Below are 21111 nucleotides of genomic sequence, written 5' to 3'. Positions count from 1 at the left end.
CAATGACAGTCAGATTGTAATTTTCCCATTGGGGGGGGGGGGTTCTGTGTCGGGGCTCCCATAGACTCGGCTGGATTCTCAGTATAAATTCTTCCCACATTCAGAACAATAATTGTATCATTCAGCAAGTTTCCAGTGTTGCAATCAAATCACATGTATGGATGACCCCGACCTCCTCCATGGATGATGGAAAGTCACATTCTGTAAAGTTGCTGAAATGAGTGTTGGACATAGATCACTAAATTTCTACATCAGGGTCACCACAAAGACCGGGGGTGGATGGCGGATGAGATTAAATGTGGATGGAATTGCTCTATCTGTGGTCAAATAAAATGTACGTTTTTCTAAATATTGACATAGCGCGTTTCCTCTTGCTCCTTTAAAAAAAAAAAAAGTGTGGGCTGTGATCGTTACTTAAAGCAGAACTCCAGCCAAAAATAACTAGGTAAAAATGAATAGGTCGATTAAAAGATAAAATACCAAAACCAGCTTTTTCTGCAATAATCACGTTTAATCCAGAGTATACATTTCTGCCACTAGATGTCCTCAGTCTGACAGCCGCCAACATTCAACCCACTTCCTCTGATCCCAGGTTGTCCTGGACCCACCCCGGGAGAAGCAGCACATTGATGACTCCATCTCTCTGTCACTTTGCTCTCTCCTCCTATCAGCATGCTTCTGGTCAGCACATGACCTGATTGGCTCCTTGTGCTGCTTCTTCCTCTCATACTCCAGCCCTGCACATTTTTTTTTTTAATAGAAAAAGGAAGGGGTTAGAACCTCTGTCACGTTTCTATTGCTGTGCTGTTCCCTTTTGAGAGATTTACTCACTTCCTGTCCTATTAACCGTGGTCACCAAGACAGGAAGTAGGGAAAAATCTCCCTAGTGGAGACGCAGTAAAAGAAAAGCCTAAGAGGCTAAATTCTATTCATTACAGTAGTACCTTGGATTACGGGCATAATTCGTTCCAGAAGAAGGCTTGTAATCCAAAGCACTCGTATATCAAAGCGAGGAGTTTCTCCATAGGAAATAATGGAAACTCAGATAATCCGTTCCCCAGCCACTGCTTGTCTATGCAGTGCCGCAAGTGGCCAGGGGTGCGGGGTCGCCAGAGACACTCAGAAACACTGACGCTCGGAGACGCTTGGAAACACTCGGAGACGCTCAGAGACACTTGGGAACGGATCGTCTCCGAGCGTTTCCAAGCATCCCTGAGTGTCACCAGCGCCTCCACACCTCTGGCCAAATGCAGTACTGCACACCCCAGAGGCTTGAATCCTGCTTGTCTTGCCAGACAACGCTCGCAAACCGAGTCAGAATTTTTAAAAAAATAGCTTGTATTGTGAAACGCTCGTAAACCGAGGTTCCCCTGTATTTCACAAGGACTAAACCCTTCTCTGCTCGGTCCACCTCAGCAATAGAAACCTGACAGAGCATTTATCCTCTTGCTCACTTGCTGCAACTCGTTGACTACTTAGTGGGATCCTTTTAAAGAATCTACAAACAATCGGTCTGGAGTCTGGGCATGCTGGGACTTGTAGTCCTATGGAAGGACTGCGTTGTTCTCGATGTTTGGAGAGCAGAGTTGGGTTTCCTGGAATAAGAGATGAGCTCAGAGTGCTGTTGGCTGTCTGCCCGATCGTTTCTTCACCCCGCCATGGTGGGAGGATGAGATTTCCCGGGAGGCCCTCTAAGTCGCACTGATGGAGGACGTCCGGTATGGGGATTGTCACCTGCGCCCTCCAACTTGTCAGAGCCACTTCAACACGGCGTCTGTCACGTATCAGCGTGCGTCATATCGCCACTACAACCAGCGCCGTCTCTGTACAGCGCAGACACTTGGCGGATTGACCCTTTATGGACTGGCAGCATTTAACACCTAATGCTGGCCATACACTATACAATCGGCTTTAGATGTAGGACCCGATCACACTGACGCTATCCATATAAATCTGCATTCAATCAAAATGTAAGGCTTGCCATACACATAATTCTGGCCCATACATTATACAATCTTTCTGTACAGTTTTCCTTTTAGATTTAGAAAAACATATAATATGAGGTCAAACCTAAACACTTTCAATGTGTATGCAATCCAGCAGGACATTGCACTACATAGATGAAGGTAAATCTGAAGGAAATTGAATAAGAAAATTGTACAATGTATGGCCAGCTTTACAGTCCGACCTTACAACTTTTGTACATTAGACTTACCAAAATCATGTAATATGAGCATGTACCCAATCGGGCAGATCCTTGCACAACATATTTGTTTGGCGATCTAAAGGAGATAGCACAATCAGATTGTATGGCATATAATCCACCTAATAACATATACATAAATATACATAAAACTGGACAATCAATGTGTGATTTGGCAAAACGACATTTAGACTAGACATGTGCGGTTTGTTACGTTCCGAATTAAAATTCGAACGAATTTTAATTTTTTTGGAAATTCGGATATATCAGAAACCCCCCCAGTGACGTCAAAGCAGAAACGCCCCCCCCCCCAGTGATGTCAAAGCAGAAACGCCCCCCCCAGTGATGTCAAAGCAGAAACGCCCCCCCCCCCCAGTGATGTCAAAGCAGCAACGCCCCCCCCAGTGACGTCAAAGCAGAAACGCCCCCCCCAGTGACGTCAAAGCAGAAACGCCCCCCCCAGTGACGTCAAAGCAGAAACGCCCCCCCCCCAGTGATGTCAAAGCAGAAACGCCCCCCCCCCCCAGTGATGTCAAAGCAGAAACGCCCCCCCCCAGTGATGTCAAAGCAGAAACGCCCCCCCCAGTGACGTCAAAGCAGAACCCCCCCCCAGTGATGTCAAAGCAGAAACGCCCCTCCCCCCTAGTGACGTCAAAGCAGAACCCCCCCCCCCCCCAGTGACGTCAAAGCAGAAACGCCCCTCCCCCCCAGTGACGTCAAAGCAGAAACGCCCCCCCCAGTGACGTCAAAGCAGAACCCCCCCCAGTGACGTCAAAGCAGAACCCCCCCCAGTGACGTCAAAGCAGAACCCCCCCCCAGTGACGTCAAAGCAGAACCCCCCCCCCCCCCGTGACGTCAAAGCAGAAACGCCCCCCAGTGACGTCAAAGCAGAAACTCCCCCCCCCAGTGACGTCAAAGCAGAAACGCCCCCCCCCCAGTGACGTCAAAGCAGAAACGCCCCCCCCCCAGTGACGTCAAAGCAGAAACGCCCCCCCCCAGTGACGTCAAAGCAGAAACGCCCCCCCCAGTGACGTCAAAGCAGAAACGCCCCCCCCCCCCCCAGTGACGTCAAAGCAGAAACGCCCCCCCCCAGTGATGTCAAAGCAGAAATACCCCCCCCCCATGATGTCAAAACAGAAATAACGCCCCCCCCAGTGACGTCAAAGCAAAAAAGCCCCCCTATTGTGACGTTTATGTGGCAGCGCAGGTTTGGAAATGTGGGTTGTACGGAGCAGTAAAATTCCTATAACTTGAAGCCAAAAAATCTGAAGCCAGAGAGAGCCAGGCCAGTAGCATTGCACTGGGTGTCATCCGACCTGGAAGACCGAGGACATCTAGTGGTGGAAAGGAATTACTGTGAATCGGGGCGCTTTAAGTGCAATTATCCTCCAGCTCATGTTGCTTATATAACGCTGATCACACTTGTATAAAGGTCATAAAATGTTTTTACTTTGAGGATCATATTGTTGTCACTAATTGGTGGTGTCACCTCTGTGTTTTATATGACTCAATATACAATGCAGGTATTAACCAATAAACACAAGTAATTGGAGGATGGGATTTAGGACAGTGCGGTATTAGTAGGAGGTCAGTGGACTCCGGGTTACAGATTACACAATGTTCCTCGGTATGACAGATCGATGTGAAATGTGTCATGTTGTCGGGCCAGGAGGACCTGATGACTACACTGATGGGAGTCGCCAGGGCAGGAACAGTCTTCTTTCTTTACAATTCCATTCAGACAAGGTTATGGGGTGTGATTAGTAGGAGCATTTGTCAGGTACAAAGGATGTGTCACATGAACTTCATTTAAATGACTTGTAAATTTAAAATAAAAAAATGGACCATGTATACTTATAAAACACATAAATATATAGACAATGCAATGCAGGTACCTTCCTGCAGCCAGTCATGTTGGATGTTCTATACTGGTTACTATCTCATCAAACCTCCCACTAAATGCAACAGACTCCATTCACAAAGCCTTACAGCGAGGATAATGAGATTTATTTAAGCCGTGGCTGCAATTTTCAAATCACATTGGATTACACTGAAAATAACTGACACTTTTTAAATTAAAGAAGTGTATGCACACTGGTTACTATTTCAGCGAACCTTCCACTAAAACGCAACGGACTCCATTCACAAATCTTTACCACAAAAATAAGGAGCTTTATTTAAGCCGTGGCTGCAATTTTCAAATTACATTGGATTACACTAAAAATAACTGACACTTCTTTTATGATTAAAAAGGGAAAAAAAGTGTCAGTTATTTTTCATTGTAGTCCAATGTGATTTAGAAATTGCAGCCACAGCTTAAATAAAGCTCCTTATTCTTGTGATAGAGATTTGTGAATAGAGTATGTTGCGTTTTAGTGGAATAGTAACCGATAGGTACGGTACGGTAGATACTTCTTTTATAATTTAAAAAAAAAAAAGTATATACATATTGGTTACCGTACCTATCGGTTACTATTTCAGTGAACCTTCCACTAAAACGCAACATACTCTATTCACAAATCTCTACCACAAGAATAAGGAGCTTTATTTAAGTGGTGGCTGTAATTTTTAAATCGCATTGGACAACAGTGAAAATAACTGACACTTTTTTTTTTTCTTTAAATACTAAAGAAGTATATACATACTGGTTACTGTTTAAGCAATCCTTTCACTAAAATGTAACAGACTCCATTCACAAAGCTTTACCACAAGGATAAGGCGTTTTATTTAAGCAGTGGCTGCAGTCTTCAAATCTAACTGGACTTCACTGAAAATAACTGACACTTTTTGTATTAAAAAAAAATTATATATACACACACTGTATATATAACATACATACGAACGTGTGTGTGTATGTGTATGTGTATATATATATATATATATATATATATATATATATATATATATATATATATATATATATATATATATATATATATATATTATACACACACACACGTATGTATGTTATATATATATATATATATATATATATATATATATATATATATATATATATATATATATATATATATATATATATATATATATATATATATATATATATATATACACATATGTGTGTGTGTGTGTATATATATATATATATATACATATATACACAGTGTGTGTGTGTGTGTATATATAATTTTTTTTTTAATACAAAAGTGTCAGTTATTTTCCGTGAAGTCCAGTTAGATTTGAAGACTGCAGCCACTGCTTAAATAAAACGCCTTATCCTTGTGGTAAAGCTTTATGAATGGAGTCTGTTACATTTTGCATTTTAGCAAAAGGTTTATTGAAATGGTAAAATATGTTTATACTTCTTATGTATTTGAAAGAAAAAAATTATATATATATATATAATATATTATTATTATATTTTCCAAAGAGTTGGATGTTGGTGGGACTCAATATTTCTTATTTAGAGAGGGACTCTGTCATGAATTTGAAGAAATGCAGGTAAAATCGCAGAAAAAATATGTAATATAAATAATATAGAATAATACAATTTAAATATGTTGAATGCTTAAAATAATTTGCAACCACTTACACTGTGCTTTTGAATTTGCTAGCAAATTAGATTTTTTTTTTTTTTTTAGGTGCCCTTTCCCTACTCGCTCCATGCACACTGTAGCCCTCTTCTGGAGGTGTCTATTGTCTGTGCTGGCCCAGCTCCTCCAAATCTCACTTCCCTAGAGAGCTGGTCTTCTGTAAAATGGTGGTGGAGACAATTCACTAGTGCCAGCCCCGGACCTCTAGCAGCGGCTCTGGCCAAAATGACAATTTCCCATGAATTTTCCCGGTAAGACCGGGACAAGGGTCTAAATACCGGGAATGTCCCGGGCAATTCGGGACTTTTAGCAACTATGAACCTATTATGTGGTTGAGAAGTGAAGGGCAATAATGCTGCCATTTGAGTGACAGCTGAATCTGCTGGGGCTGCTGATATCACATCCAAGATGGCAGCGCCAGCAGCAGTCTCATGGCTTTTGGATGTCCACACAAGGGAGGCTTTTACAGGTAAATAACTGGCATAAAATTCAAGAAATGTGCATATAATCTAATGGCAAGTTTGATGACATGAATGGTCTAGTGACAAGGTCTCTTTAAGGGTCAAGCTGCAAGCTTATTCCAGCATGAACCCGTCCTGCACAAGGGTCCCCAGCCTAAGATGGCACAGGGGTCGGTACTGGAGAACGCAGGTTGGTGGCTTTGGTAGAAAAGAATAAAAGCGGTTATTTACTGTACACTGATAGATGTTGTAGAGATAAAAAGCTTGAGATGAAAGGAATGGTGCTATAAGAAGGGCTTTGTACATGGCTTCTTCTCTGTATCCCCAGCATGCAGAGGCAGCGAGCGCTCAGGTCGAGCGGCGGCTGGAGGACGAACAGATGAAAGTCATGGGCAGAATCTCCCAGCTGGAACAGGAAATCCGAGAACTGCAGCTGCAGAGACGTGAGCTGAAAATCGAGGTAACTCGAATAATGGAACCTTTGTGAACATCAATACATTTGTTTATAATGGCTGAAAACATCTGACACACAGAAGAGGATGAATTCTCTGTTCAGTATGTCAGTCTGGACCAGGGGTAAGTAACCCTGTTAAGGTGGAGTTCTACCTGAACAACATGGAGGAGATCAAAGATTACCAGGGTGCATCACCTTTTTTTTCTAAGGAGATAACCTAAAAAGGCACCATTATAATGTGAGGAAGGTTTGAAGAGTGCAGAGGTCAGTAGTAAGTAGTGCAGAGGTCAGGGTTAGGTAACACAGAATGCAGGGGTCAGGGTTAGGTAACAGTGTGCAGGGGTCAGGGTTAGGTAGTACCAGAGTGCGGGGGTCAGGGTTAGGTAATTCCAAAGTGCGGGGGTCAGGGTTAGGTAATTCCAAAGTGCGGGGGTCAGGGTTGGGTAACACCAGAGTGTGGGGGTCAGGGTTAGGTAACACCAGAGTGTGGGGGTCAGGGTTGGGTAACACCAGAGTGTGGGGGTCAGGGTTGGGTAACACCAGAGTGTGGGGGTCAGGGTTGGGTAACACCAGAGTGTGGGGGTCAGGGTTGGGTAACACCAGAGTGTGGGGGTCAGGGTTGGGTAACACCAGAGTGTGGGGGTCAGGGTTGGGTAACACCAGAGTGTGGGGGTCAGGGTTGGGTAACACCAGAGTGTGGGGGTCAGGGTTGGGTAACACCAGAGTGTGGGGGTCAGGGTTGGGTAACACCAGAGTGTGGGGGTCAGGGTTGGGTAACACCAGAGTGTGGGGGTCAGGGTTGGGTAACACCAGAGTGTGGGGGTCAGGGTTGGGTAACACCAGAGTGTGGGGGTCAGGGTTGGGTAACACCAGAGTGTGGGGGTCAGGGTTGGGTAACACCAGAGTGTGGGGGTCAGGGTTGGGTAACACCAGAGTGTGGGGGTCAGGGTTGGGTAACACCAGAGTGTGGGGGTCAGGGTTGGGTAACACCAGAGTGTGGGGGTCAGGGTTGGGTAACACCAGAGTGTGGGGGTCGGGGTTGGGTAACACCAGAGTGTGGGGGTCGGGGTTGGGTAACACCAGAGTGTGGGGGTTGGGTAACACCAGAGTGTGGGGGTCAGGTAACACCAGAGTGCGGGGTTCAGGGTTGGGTAATGCAAAGGTTAGTAGTATGTATCGTAGTACAGAGGTCAGTAGTGTGCAGCTCAGAGTGCAGAAGTCAGGATTATGTAACACAGAGTGAAGTGGTCAGTTTATGTAATGCAAGGAACAGGGTTCAGTAATACATAACACAGTACAGAGGTCAGTAGTATGTAAAGCAGAGTGCAGAGATAAGGAATGGGTAACACAGACTGGAGTGGTCAGCAGTATGTAACGCAGAGTTGCGGGGGTCAGCAGTATGTAATGCAGAGTTGCGGGGGTCAGCAGTATGTAACGCAGAGTTGCGGGGGTCAGCAGTATGTAACGCAGAGTTGCGGGGGTCAGCAGTATGTAACGCAGAGTTGCGGGGGTCAGCAGTATGTAACGCAGAGTTGCGGGGGTCAGCAGTATGTAACGCAGAGTTGCGGGGGGTCAGCAGTATGTAACGCAGAGTTGCGGGGGTCAGCAGTATGTAACATCTCCTTCCCAGCCAGCAAAAAAAAATACTTTCCCAAGTCAAACATTTCCCCCCTCTATCTGAAAGACTCACTCACAGACCTTAAATGTAGAATTCTCTACTCTCTCTCTGGCTTTTCGGTATCTTTTCAGCCTTTGGGGGTAAAAATACACAACTATTTTGTAAGAACACAATTTCCTCAAGTAATCAGGCTGCTGGGAATTGTACACGGCTGTTCTGAGCAGTTTTCGTGCATCTGGAGTCTCTGTAATTCTAGACGTATACAATGCGCACCAATACAATCAAGAGAGAAGAAAAACACTTGGAGGACTTTCATTGCATTGTGGTGTTTTGTCCTGGAACACCAGAACACAGGAAATCTCTTTTCATTCCTCATCCCCCTTTTTTTACCGCTGTGTGTTTTGTTTTTTGTTTTTTGGGGTTTTTTTTTTGTTTTTTATACTTTCCTTCATGACCCATCCTGCACATGTCACAATGGATTCCCTATGCCAGCTGCTTTGCGTCACACCTCTGTGCCTTGACAAACCAGAATTTCTAGACCGCTCGCCCCGGGGGGAGGGACCCGAAACTGAAGGAGGAAAGATCATGGCACTGCAGTCTGGGAATATCAATCATAAAACTAAATAAACAGGACAGTCATTTGCATTCTATCATGTCAAAAACATAGCTTTACTATACCCCCCAGTTCATAATGTCCTCATTGTAAAAAAAGATCACTTCACCCAAAAGTCACACGTGAAGCCTGGTGGGATGACACTTGGCCCCCCAGGTTCACTTAAAGTGGAGTTCCACCCACTTTTACAACTCTTCAGCATCCCTCACTAAACTGTGCACTGTAAACGAATTGGATATTTTAAATTTTTTTTCTCAGCACTTACTGTATATCTGCTGTATTCATTTTTCACTTCCTCCTCCCTGGCCGCGGCCCATCGCATCATTTCCTGTTTGCAATGCCTTCTGGGAAGGGGTGGCAACTTCCTCTGACACTGCCGTTGCTATGGAAACCTGACCTGAAACCTATTACACTGCTTGTGCTGCACTGAGCATGTGCGAGATCTGCAAGGATGAGATCCAGAAAGAAATACAGTCTGGCTTCAGATGCCCACACTTAAGATGGCCACGGCCTGCTGTAAGTTTATAAAATAACAAACTACTGCTATAAACTAACAAAACAGACCTTAGTTTACAGACTAACTTTACTAGAATACATTAAGCTTGTGTATTATAGGGGTATTTTTATTTAAAAAGCATAATTTCGGCCGGAACACCACTTTAAGTTAAAACTATGGGAGGGGGGAAAATTTATCTATCTATCTATCTATCTATCTATCTATCTATCTATCTATCTATCTATCTATCTATCTATCTATCTATCTATCTATCTATCTATCTATCTATCTATCTATCTATCTATCTATCTATCTATCTATCTATCTATCTAACTATCTATCTATCTATCTATCTGGACCGCCTTTGGCCTTCAGAACTGCCTTCATTCTTCATGGCATAGATTCAACAATGTGTTGGAAACGTTCCTCCGAGATTTTGCTCCATAGTGACATGATGGCATCACGCAGTTGCTGCAGATTTGTTGGCTGCACATTCATGATGTGAATCCCCCGTTCCACCACATCCCAAAGGTGCTCTATTGGATGATATCTGGTGAGTGTGGAGGCCATTGGAGTACAGGGACCTCATTGTCCAGTGGTGAGATGATTTGATCTTTGTGACATGGTGCATTATCCTGCTGGAAGGAGCCATCAGAAGATGGGTACATTGTAGTCATAAAGGGATGAACATGGTCAGCAACAATACTCAGGTAGGTCATGGTGTTTACATGATGCTCAATTAGTACTAAGGGGCCAAGAAAATATCCCCCACACCATTACACCACCCCCGGCCGTTGGTACCGTTGATTCAAGGCAGGATGGATCCATTCTTTCATGTTGTTTACACCAAATTCTGACCCCACCATCTGAATGTCGCAGCTGAAATCCAGACTCATCAGACCAGGCAACATTTTTCCAATCTTCTATTGTCCAGTTTTGGTGATCCTGTGCGACAGGAGTGGCACCCGGTGTGGTCTTCTGCTGCTGTAGTCCATCTGCTTCAAGGTTCGATGTGTTGTGTGTTCAGAGATGATATTCTGCATACTTTGGTTGTAACGAGTTGCTGTTGCCTTTCTATCATCTGGAATCAGTCTGCCCATTCTCCTCTGACCTTAACAAGGCATTTTCCTCTACACAACTGCCGTTCACTGGATATTTTCTCTTTTTCGGACCATTCTCTGTAAACCCGAGAGATGGTTGTATATGAAAATCTCAATAGATCAGCAGTTTTTGAAATGCTTAGATCAGCCCGTCTGGCACCAACAACCATGCCACGTTCAAAGTTGCTTAAATCTCCTTTCTTCCCCATTCTGATGCTCGGTTTGAACTTCAGCAAGTCGTCTTCACCACGTCTAGTTGCCTCAATGCATTGATTTGCTGCCATGTGATTGGCTGATTAGCAATTTGTGTTACCAAGCAATTGAACAGGTGTACCTAATAAAGTGGCCGGTGAGTGTATAGGACAAGGTCGTATGAGATAACTGCAGCGTTCTCACCCTGTGGGCAGCAGAGTGTTGAGGAAGCCGGGCATATCATTTTTCATGGGGTTCAGTCAATTTTCAAATAGACTTTTGTCAGCCGGGGTGGTGCTTGCAGGGCCAATCACGGCTAAAAAACAAAAAATGTATCTTTTTTTTTTTTACTAACTCTGTTATGTAGAACAGAAGATATAACAGCCAAAAAAGATGTCCAGAGTCTTAAGTATTCAATGAGATACAGCGCCTTAAATTGGGACATTCATAGTATATTTAGCATGACACCACTTTTTTTTTTTTTTTGTTTTTGCTTAAAAACATCACTTCCATATTAGGATCTGTATTTTGTATGACATTATTGCAAATAACTTATACTTTGCTTGAAAAGAACATTTATAAACAAGTGATGCAAACACAGATCCTAATATGGATGTGATTTTTATTCGCAAAAAAAAAAAAATTGTGTTTTTACATTTTAGTCTCAGAAAAAGAACAGGATTTTAATAAAATGTGCAGATGTCAGTATCTGAGAGTCCTAATTTAAATAGATGTATTTTTGGATTGAATTGTAAGAGATGTGGATACTGTAAAAATAAAAATGAATAATCCGGAGCCGAAAATTCAGAATGCACTTGGCCAAAACCGAAATTGACGTTTTTGTTTTTAAATATTTTAATATATAATTTTTTCTTTATATTTGTTTTAATTAATATCATGAATTTAAATGAATATGAATTTATTTTCGGCCATTATCGGCACCTTTTTTGGGGCATATTTGGTAAAAAAAAAAAAAACGCACCAAAAATGGACCGCCCCATTCAAATGCATTGAAAATGCAGCAAAATCGCACGTTTTCGCCAACCATTATCGGCACGCTTTTTTCTATTGGCAAAACCCAAATAACCATATTTTCACCCGAAAATAATTTCGGTGCATCCCCATTTCATATTCTGGATATCATGAGTCTACCTGAAAATATTTTTCCTGTGCTATGGGATATCACCCATCTAATCCATAATTGGGAGACTGTAATCCAGAGGTAAATATAAAGTATATCCTAAAGTTCAAATAAAGACTTTTTTTTTTCATTTTGGAATTTTTTTTTTTGTCAACTGTGTCCCATTGGGGAGATTTCCTGTCGCTTCCTGTCCCATAGCCACGACAGGAAGAGAGAAGAAATCCCCTAAAATTAGGGAATTCCTGGTTGTCATCGGCGTCTCTATTTAAAAATTCTGCTTCTATTCCTGTTCTGGTAACAGCCAAAAATTCTGAATTTTTGCTTACTTTCACATCCTGTGATAATGGTAAACAGGACAGTTAAAGAGGGTAAATCCCTCCCTGAGAGAGGTTTTTATTCCCTCTTTACTCTATAGAAAAATAAAAAGTTTTTCGCTTTCTTAGTCTTTAAGAACCTTCCACAGAGTCAGCAAAAAAAAGTGAGATTTCAGAGTAACAAAAAAGATGAGTAATGGGACTTTTAAGGTTCTAGCCATACTTCCCTCACAAAACAAAAAAGATACACTATATTACCAAAAGTATTGGGACACCTGCCTTTACACTCACATGAACTTTAATGACATCCCAGTCTTAGTCCGCAGGGTTCAATATTGAGTTGGCCCACCCTTTGCAGCTATAACAGCTTCAACTCTTCTGAGAAGGATGTCCACAAGGTTTAGGAGTGTGTCTGAGGGAATGTTTGACCATTCTTCCAGAATAGCATTTGTGAGGTCAGGCACTGATATTTGACAAGAAGACCTGACTCGCTGTCTCCGCTCTAATTCATCCCAAAGGTGTTTTATCGGGTTGAGGTCAGGACTCTGTGCAGGCCAGTCAAGTTCCTCCACCCCAAACTCGCTCATCCATGTCTTTATGGACTTTGCTTTTTGCACTGGTCCAAATCATTTGGTGGAGGGGGGATTATGGTGTGGGGTTGTTTTTCAGTTGTTGGGCTTTGCTCCTTAGTTCCACTGAAGGGAACTCTTAAGGCGTCATCATATCAAGTCATTGTGAACAATTTTATGCTCCCAACTTTCTGGGAACAGTTTGGGATTGGCTCCTTCCAGTTTCAACATGACTGCACACCAGTGCACAAAGCAAGGTCCACAAAGAAATAGATGAGCGAGTTTGGGGGGGAGGAACTTGATTTGGTCCTGACCTCATCCCGATAGAACACCTTTGGGATGAATTAGAGTCGAGACTGCGAGCCAGGCCTTCTCGTCCACATCAGTGCCTGATCTCACAAATGTGCTTGTGGAAGAATGGTCAAACATTCCCATAGACACACTCCTAAACCTTGTGGACAGCCTTCCCAGAAGAGTTGAAGCTGTTATAGCTGCAAAGGGTGGGCCAACTCAATATTGAACCCTACAGACTAAGACTGGGATGCCATTACAGTTCATGTACATATAAAGGCAGGCGTCCCAATACTTTTGGTGATATAGTGTACATGGAGACATGTTTAAAATCACACAATTGATATTATTATTAAAGTTTAAAAAATGTGTAAGAAGCACTAAAAGTAGATAAAAACATATTGGATAAATCTTATTACAAATACAGTCAGCAACCCCATACACCTTCCCATAACTAGCATAAGCATAATACATAGACCAAAAACACAAATAAGAACTTGATATGTAGTGAAAGCGTAATAATCCCAACGCGTTTCACAAGTTGAGCTTCTTCAGGAGTTCGTGGGGTATAGAATAGTGTATGTCATACAAAGAATATTTTTGTGCCAGTGGGTAAAGACCCATGGGGGAATATGCGGAGATGGGATCAGCGTGTACCCAAAAAGGGAACACCTGGCAGTCACGGCTGAGCTGTGTAGGAGTGCCGAGCGGCAAACAAGGAGATGGGTCATCATGCCCAAGGCAGTTGCATAAAGCCATATGGTCCTTAGACAAAAGTGAATTATAGTAAGGCTACTGAGGATGGCTTGCCACCACGAATAAGTCCAGAACAATCACTTGAAAAGAATAAAAACTGTACAGGATTTCTTTAATTGCACATCAATCCGACCACAACCTAGAGGCACCATCCACTGGTCCCAAGGAAGAAATGAAATCCATATGTAGTCCATGGCAAAAAGGAAAGGATTATACCCATCTGTGACACGAAAAAAGTGAGATCTACTCACATGCCCCAGTGATGGATTTAGTTCATTTTATATCATTGGTGGGACAGCGCAGTGGCTTAATGGTTGGTGTTTTCAGCACTGGTGTGCTTGGTTCAAGTCCTGGCCGGGACACTATCTGCAGTGAGTATACAAGTTTGCATAGGTTTCCTCCTTTTCTTCTGCAATCCAAAGATATGCTGGTGGGTTAATTGGCTTCTGTCTATATAGGCCTTAGTATGTGTGTGCAAATTGGATATGCACATGTGTTATCACACACTGCATGTCAGCCCCAATTACATGTCATTGATAAAGGTTGGAGAAAGAACTGATGACCTACCTACAAAAAAAAAACCTCTACGAAAATGTAATGGACAGAGCGGAACAGATCTATACATATACAGTACATGTATGTCGTCGATATACCTCCTGTTCTGTTGACATGTTGGTCCGGACTTAGGTAAAAGCTGGAGGAGAGCAGTCCTTCTTTTTTTTTTTTTTTTTTTTCCTTTCAAGGCCTCAGGCTTCTTTCTTTCAACATCTGACGTCTGTTTATTTTCCTAGTATAACCTCCTCTCTGCATACTGTTTATAAAAAGAATAGTCCTTTGTTTAAGGCTGTTTTAGTACTCAGGGAGACTGTCAGAATAGTGTAGACCAAATGAAAATGTAAACAGTCAGTTTTACGTGGAAGACCTCCCTGGTTCAAAGACTCTGGATGTAGATGTTGGACAGCGGATGGACATACAGATGCAATGGGGGAGATTTACTAAAACTGGAGCACTCAGAATCTGGTACAGCTGTGCATGGTAGCCAATCAGCTTCTAACTTCAGCTTGTTCAATTTAGCTTTGACAGTAAAACCTGCAAGTTGATGGTTTCTATGCAGAGCTGCACCAGATTTTGCACTCTACAGTTTTTGTAAATCGCCCCTTCCCCCATTTGACCATCAGATGATTTTTTTTTTTTTAAATCACATTTAATGTACGTAAACCCTAATGATGAACTTAATTTATTTGCTCACTTTTGGGCAGTAAATATACAGTCCCTCTCCGTGTCCTCTGCTCCTTTGGTCCACCTCCCTGTCCCCTGTGCTTCTCCGGTCCCCCCTTCATGTCCTCCGTGTCCCCCCCCCCAGTGCCTTTCAGCTGCTTTATTAAAATCTATACAAGGAGATCGGTGCTTGTAACTCCCCCCCACCGCCACACCAATCACCCCTGACTGTCCCCTGTCTCCGTGTCCCCCTCCCTGTGCTCCGCCAGTCCTCCTCCAGTCCCCCTCCGTGTCCTCCGTGCTCCTTCGGTCCCCCTCTGTGTCCTCCGTGCTCCTTCGGTCCCCCTCTGTGTCCTCCGTGCTCCTTCGGTCCCCCTCTGTGTCCTCCGTGCTCCTTCGGTCCCCCTCTGTGTCCTCCGTGTTCCTTCGGTCCCCCTCTGTGTCCTCCGTGTTCCTTCGGTCCCCCTCTGTGTCCTCCGTGTTCCTTCGGTCCCCCTCTGTGTCCTCCGTGTTCCTTCGGTCCCCCTCTGTGTCCTCCGTGTTCCTTCGGTCCCCCTCTGTGTCCTCCGTGTTCCTTCGGTCCCCCTCTGTGTCCTCCGTGTTCCTTCGGTCCCCCTCCGTGTCCTCCGTGCTCCTTCGGTCCCCCTCCGTGTCCTCCGTGCACCTTCGGTCCCCCTCCGTGTCCTCCGTGCTCCTTCGGTCCCCCTCCGTGTCCTCCGTGCTCCTTCGGTCCCCCTCCATGTCCTCCGTGCACCTTCGGTCCCCCTCCGTGTCCTCCGTGCTCCTTCGGTCCCCCTCCGTGTCCTCCGTGCTCCTTCGGTCCCCCTCCGTGTCCTCCGTGCTCCTTCGGTCCCCCTCCGTGCTGTATGTATGTCATTTACTGGCTCCTTCCTTTTCTGAATGAACAGAGTCATTGATCACTGACTGTCCATTCATAACTGAGCAGAGTAAACTGTAAATAAAGTAAATTGTAAAAAATAATTTTAAAAAAATGTAAAAAATATAATAAAATGGTTAAAATAAAAATAAGCTACTGACACAGTCCACTGTCACATGACATTAAAAAAAGTATCGGTAATCGGTATCGGCGAGTACTTGAAAAAAAGTATCAGTACTTGTACTCGGTCTTAAAGTGGTATCGGTGTAAAACTACTGTATGGCAATCATGACAGTGTCGCACTGCGTTTGAGGTGCCATTAAAAATAATGGAACCCAAATGCGGGTCACACATTTTGCAGTGATTTGGAATCACGGCAATTCTGCTTCTGATTCCAAATTGCTCAATGTGAATGGGGCCTTAAAGCTGGCCTTCTACTTTTATTTTCACAATATATTCCAATGCCTATATCTTTAAGACCTACAATTCCATCACCGGTTACGGTAGACTTCCGGCTTAAAAGCTGTTTACCTCTTCTGCTGGGAAACTCTCCCATGCGTCTGCCTCCTCCCAGTTGTGTACAGTGGTTGGATGTTTATACTGTGTGTCTGCACAGGTGTATACCGCTGTGTGGGTGTTGTATGTCGCTGAACAATACGCCAGCTTAGCACAGCTATATACAGGCTCCTTTGTGTAATGCCTTCCTCAGAAGCAAACTGCCGGGAGCCCGATTTTGCTTATTATCCGGGATCCGTCCATGAAGACGCAGCCAGTGTCGGAGACAAAGGATCAGCTCTGGGGAGGTCTGTGACGGGGTTATCACCTGAACCAATAGCAACGGGTTTAGCTTTTACCAGCTGGTGTAGCTATTGTAGTTTGGGGGCGGCTGGGAAAGTGAGGCATTCGGTAATTGCTCTAGTCGTTTACAAGATACTTGTATATTAGCCTACATCAGAAAAAAAACAAAAAAACTAATTGTTACTGTAACCAATCAGAATCTTCCTTTTATTCTAAAACTGACATGAGAAAGGTAACCCTTATTTTTATCTAACTGGTTGCTATGGGTGACTTTTTTTTTTGCCAATCAGACTATGCTTGATTAGTGGTCATCACTTTGGAATCAAGGATCTAAGATTGAAGCACTAAACCAGAGAATAATAATTCAGATATGAACTTGTTCCAATAATAGGATCAATTCCATTGTAATAAACTTGTATCTGGACTTTTACTGTGTATTTTAAAAACCATTCACTGCGCAAATGCCTCAAGCATTCCTACAACTGTTGCGAATAATTGTGTAATGTTTCTAATATGTTTATTTCCTATGATCGTCAGCTCCATTTAGTGTTCATAATGTGGAATTTTCCTGGAATACCTCCATCAGGAAAGTACTGCAATAGGGCCACTAGATGGAGCTGACGATCATAGGAAATAAACATATATTAGACCCAATATGGCGACTATTGGTAGCAGCTGTGCAAATATATATATATATATATATATATATATATATATATATATATATATATATATATATATATATATATATATATATATATATATATATATATATATATATATATATATATATAATTTTTTTTTTTTTTTTTTTTTTTTAAATGGACCCCTTAATTTGTGGTTTGGTGCTTCAGTCTTAAATACTTTCTTACATTACATAACTAAGGACGTTATGGAAATAATATGGCATGTAAAAGCTGCCGGACCAAAAGCCATAAACTTTGATTGCACACCATTGCAGCATTATTGGACAGCAACACCAATAAGACAATCTTAGTGTCCCAGTGCTAGATATCCATTGCTTAGGAAAAGAAAGCCTAGATTAGGGTTTCTCAACCAGGGTTCCATGGAACTGTAGAATTTTTTTTTACTTCTCAATGAAAAAAGTTTTAGTATTTGATGCATGGTAGTGGACAATTTGTCATTCTAATATGTGGTTAAAATGTGTTAGAATGCATTATGGCTCCTCAGGGGTGGGGCTTGTTTCACAGTGTTGTCCACTTATTACCTTTCAGGTGGAGATGGAGCGGGCTCTGTTGGAAGGAGAGTTGAGGACTGAGAAGAAGGAGATAGAGAAGGAGGAAGAGATGATCCATGTGTTGCATGAACAGCTTAGAGAGACAGAGAAGAAATGGCAGGAGGAGAGACAAAAGGTAAAGTAGCGACACCTCTTCAGAAAGACCTCCTGTGCACAACTGATAATTTTTATAGTGAATACAAACATAGGACACCGCTACAGGCGGTCTTTTAGGCCACCTTCACCAAATGCAGGTGCTGATTCAGCGAGGTCTGTTATTTAACAGTGCACTAAATTTAAATCAAAGAAGTCCTACATCTGCAACATCTTCATTTCTTCAAAGAGCTTTATTCCAACAACAGTACATTCACAGAACCATGTCAAAGTACATAACCCCGCTCCCTTACCTTTGATGTGTTTCACCCCAATCTCCATGATTAAGCTTCTGTGGGGGTTAAACACATTAGAGGAGACAAAGCGGGCTCTGATGGAGAGTTGTGTGCCTTGCCTTGGTCATGTATCATTGTTGCAATAAAGCTCTTTGAAGAAATAAAAAAAAAAAAAAAAGACATACAAATGTGCGCCGTCTTCAGTTTGATAATTTCCATAGTCTGTTAACATTGAATCAGTGGGTTCATTGCAAGTGGTCATTTACTTGTCACACTATAAATCTCTTAAAGAAGTAATTAGAAAAAAAAATAAAAAATTCAAGTCTGCATTGAATATCTTTGCTGTTCAAATACAAAAAAAATGCAGTCTCTATATCAATTAAAGATGCCGTTATCCCTAATGTTCTTCTTGACTTAACCTAGCCTTATATGCATGTTATAGTCCAGACCCAACGGTCACATGTGTGAAGGGTCCTTCAATCACCGATGTGTACATTCGCTTTTCAGTATAGATCATGTGATCTCCGTCTTCACTGCCTATGAGGTAGTTTAGTCTAAGTTTGGCTTCAGCTACAGAGTTTAATAGGAAATTTCCAAGTGTTGGCTTTTTTATGTGGTTATATGATGAATCACTAAAGCTAATAGGACTCTTTCATCGTTTAATCTGGGGCTTTTGTTGTACTTTTTTTTAAGTTTTAAGTCCTTTTCTGGTTACCGACTGATGGGGAGCCATGTTTTTTTTTATGTGAGCAAAGATCTAGTGAGCTTGTTGGATGATAATTTTCTGTGCTTTATTGAACTAATACGTTTTGCAGTCCAACGCCTCTTGTATATTTATCTTTTGGATCACAAGACTGGCTGCACATAATTAAAACCTTTGACAGTTTTACTGTGTGTGTGTGTGTGTGTGTGTGTGTGTATATATCTATAAATAATCTATATACAACAACTGTATATCTTAAGCTGGATGGGTTTGAGCAGCCTGCCAAAGTAGTGACATCCTATATCCAATACCTGCATATGATGGACGGAATAGATTAAATACTGTACATAAGGTATAATTTTTGCACCCATGCAGTTGAATGTAAAGTCTTCCATTGTTGGTGCAGGATAAGGTCCAGCTACAGCATGAAAAGAAGAAGGTGAAGGACCTGGAGGAGAAGATAGCACAGTGTCGTGCACAATTGGAAAAGCAGCCGGAGAGTTTACGGGAACAGCTAAGGAAGCAGATCCAAGAGGTCAGTGAAGGTCCAAATCGTCACAATTACTTTGCCATAGCAAATACAGTGGGTCACTGTATTTCTAAACCTGAACTATGTATGCAGTAGATTTTACCAGTTATAAACAAGCCTGGTGCAAAAAGTTCAAAAAGTTCAGCTCTACAGATCTTTGTTTTTGCTTTTGTAACCTAGAAAATAAAAACCTGCTAGAAATTAGATAGTCATATTGTTTGCTGTTTGGCAACCTTCGTGTTTTCCTACTCAAGCATAATAAAAAAAATATCCAGAGGGAGTTCTTGATTGGGAGGAGTATTAAGGTGAGTTGTTGTCTTCTAGCTGAAGGTTCTAAGTTGGAGGACTCATCGGTATATAGAGCTCATTTAGGCAGGAATATTGAGTGGAATGAGCATTTTAGTGAATGGTTTCTTTCTAGATAGTTCATTAGGCTGCAGAGTTTATCAGTATGCAGTTCTTAAGATGGAAGTTTCTATGTGTGCGGGGTTTAGATGTGTGTAGGTCTTGTCTAGATAAAGCTTCTTACTGGATAGGTCTTTGGACATATGGTTCTTCTTTAAATGATACCAGTTGGACATGGCTTGTTGACCACTAGATCAGGGGTCTCCAAACTTTTCAAACAAAGGGCCAGTTTTCTGCCCTTCAGACTTTAGGGGGGAGAATTGTGGCCATTGGGAGTAGAAAATGTCCTGGGCCCAGCACTAGTGAGAGTAAACATGGTCTCAGGGTTGGTGGTCAGTAGAAGGAGGAATAGTGCCCCATCATTGGTATCACTGGAAGAAATGGCGCCCTATTGTTGGTGTCAGTGGAAGCAATAGTGCCTCATATCATATGGAAGAATAGTGCTTCAAGGGCTGGATAAAGGCTAGCAAAGGGCTGCATGTAGCCCTCGGGCCTTGGTCTGGAGACCCCTGCTCTAGATTATTGGCTCCCAACCTCAGTCCTCAAGTAGCCCTGAAAGGTCATGTTTTTATAATTTCCTTCACCTTTCACAAGTCTTTTTTTTTTATTATAATAGTCAATGGCTTGGTATTTATGACAGTGTGTATATATAAGGAAATTCCTAAAACGTGGCCTGTAATGCCCTGTACACACAGTCGGACATTGATCGGACATTCCGACAACAAAATCCATGGATTTTTTCGGACGGATGTTGGCTCAAACTTGTCTTGCATACACACGGTCACACAAAGTTGTCAGAAAATCCAATCATTCTGAATGCGGTGACGTAAAACACGTACGCTGGGACTATAAACAGGGCAGTAGCCAATAGCTTTCGTCTCTTAATTTATTCTGAGCATGCGTGGCACTTTGTGCGTTGGATTTGTGTACACACGATCGGAATTTCCGACAACGGATTTTGTTGTCGGAAAATTTTACTGCCTGCTCTCAAAGTTTGTGTGGCAGAAATTCCGATGGAAAATATGTGATGGAGCCCACACGGTCAGAATTTCCGACAACAAGGTCCTATCACACATTTTCCTTCAGAAAATCCGACCGTGTGTACAGGGCATTGGGGTTACTTGAGGACTAAAGTTGGTGAACCACTGCTGTAGATGGAAGCTTTGAATGCCAAGGGTTTACCAGTGAATAGC

General features: G+C 42.6%; 1 protein-coding gene across 5 annotated transcripts in view; it reads left to right on the top strand.

The window, feature by feature from the left end:
- The window catches only part of PHLDB3 (pleckstrin homology like domain family B member 3), a 101158-nt gene that overhangs the window by 53214 nt on the left and 26833 nt on the right, over positions 1-21111 (top strand). For 3 of the 5 annotated variants that reach the window (XR_012236301.1, XM_073601957.1, XM_073601958.1), the window contains exons 3-5: positions 6547-6678; positions 17891-18028; positions 19391-19519. Coding sequence is in view for 4 of the 5 variants with exons in the window: in XM_073601957.1 (XP_073458058.1) it covers positions 6547-6678; positions 17891-18028; positions 19391-19519 (399 nt within the window). In the remaining variant the exon portion in view is untranslated. Of the gene's footprint in view, positions 1-6546; positions 6679-16403; positions 16661-17890; positions 18029-19390; positions 19520-21111 lie in introns of those variants that run through there. The other 2 variants (XM_073601960.1, XM_073601959.1) reach the window with 2 other exon arrangements.

Source organism: Aquarana catesbeiana, linkage group LG10 (genome assembly GCF_042186555.1).
Source record: "Aquarana catesbeiana isolate 2022-GZ linkage group LG10, ASM4218655v1, whole genome shotgun sequence".
Taxonomy (NCBI): domain Eukaryota; kingdom Metazoa; phylum Chordata; class Amphibia; order Anura; family Ranidae; genus Aquarana; species Aquarana catesbeiana.
The sequence above is the reverse complement of the archived record's forward strand: the minus strand, read 5'-3'. Positions and strand labels throughout refer to the sequence as shown.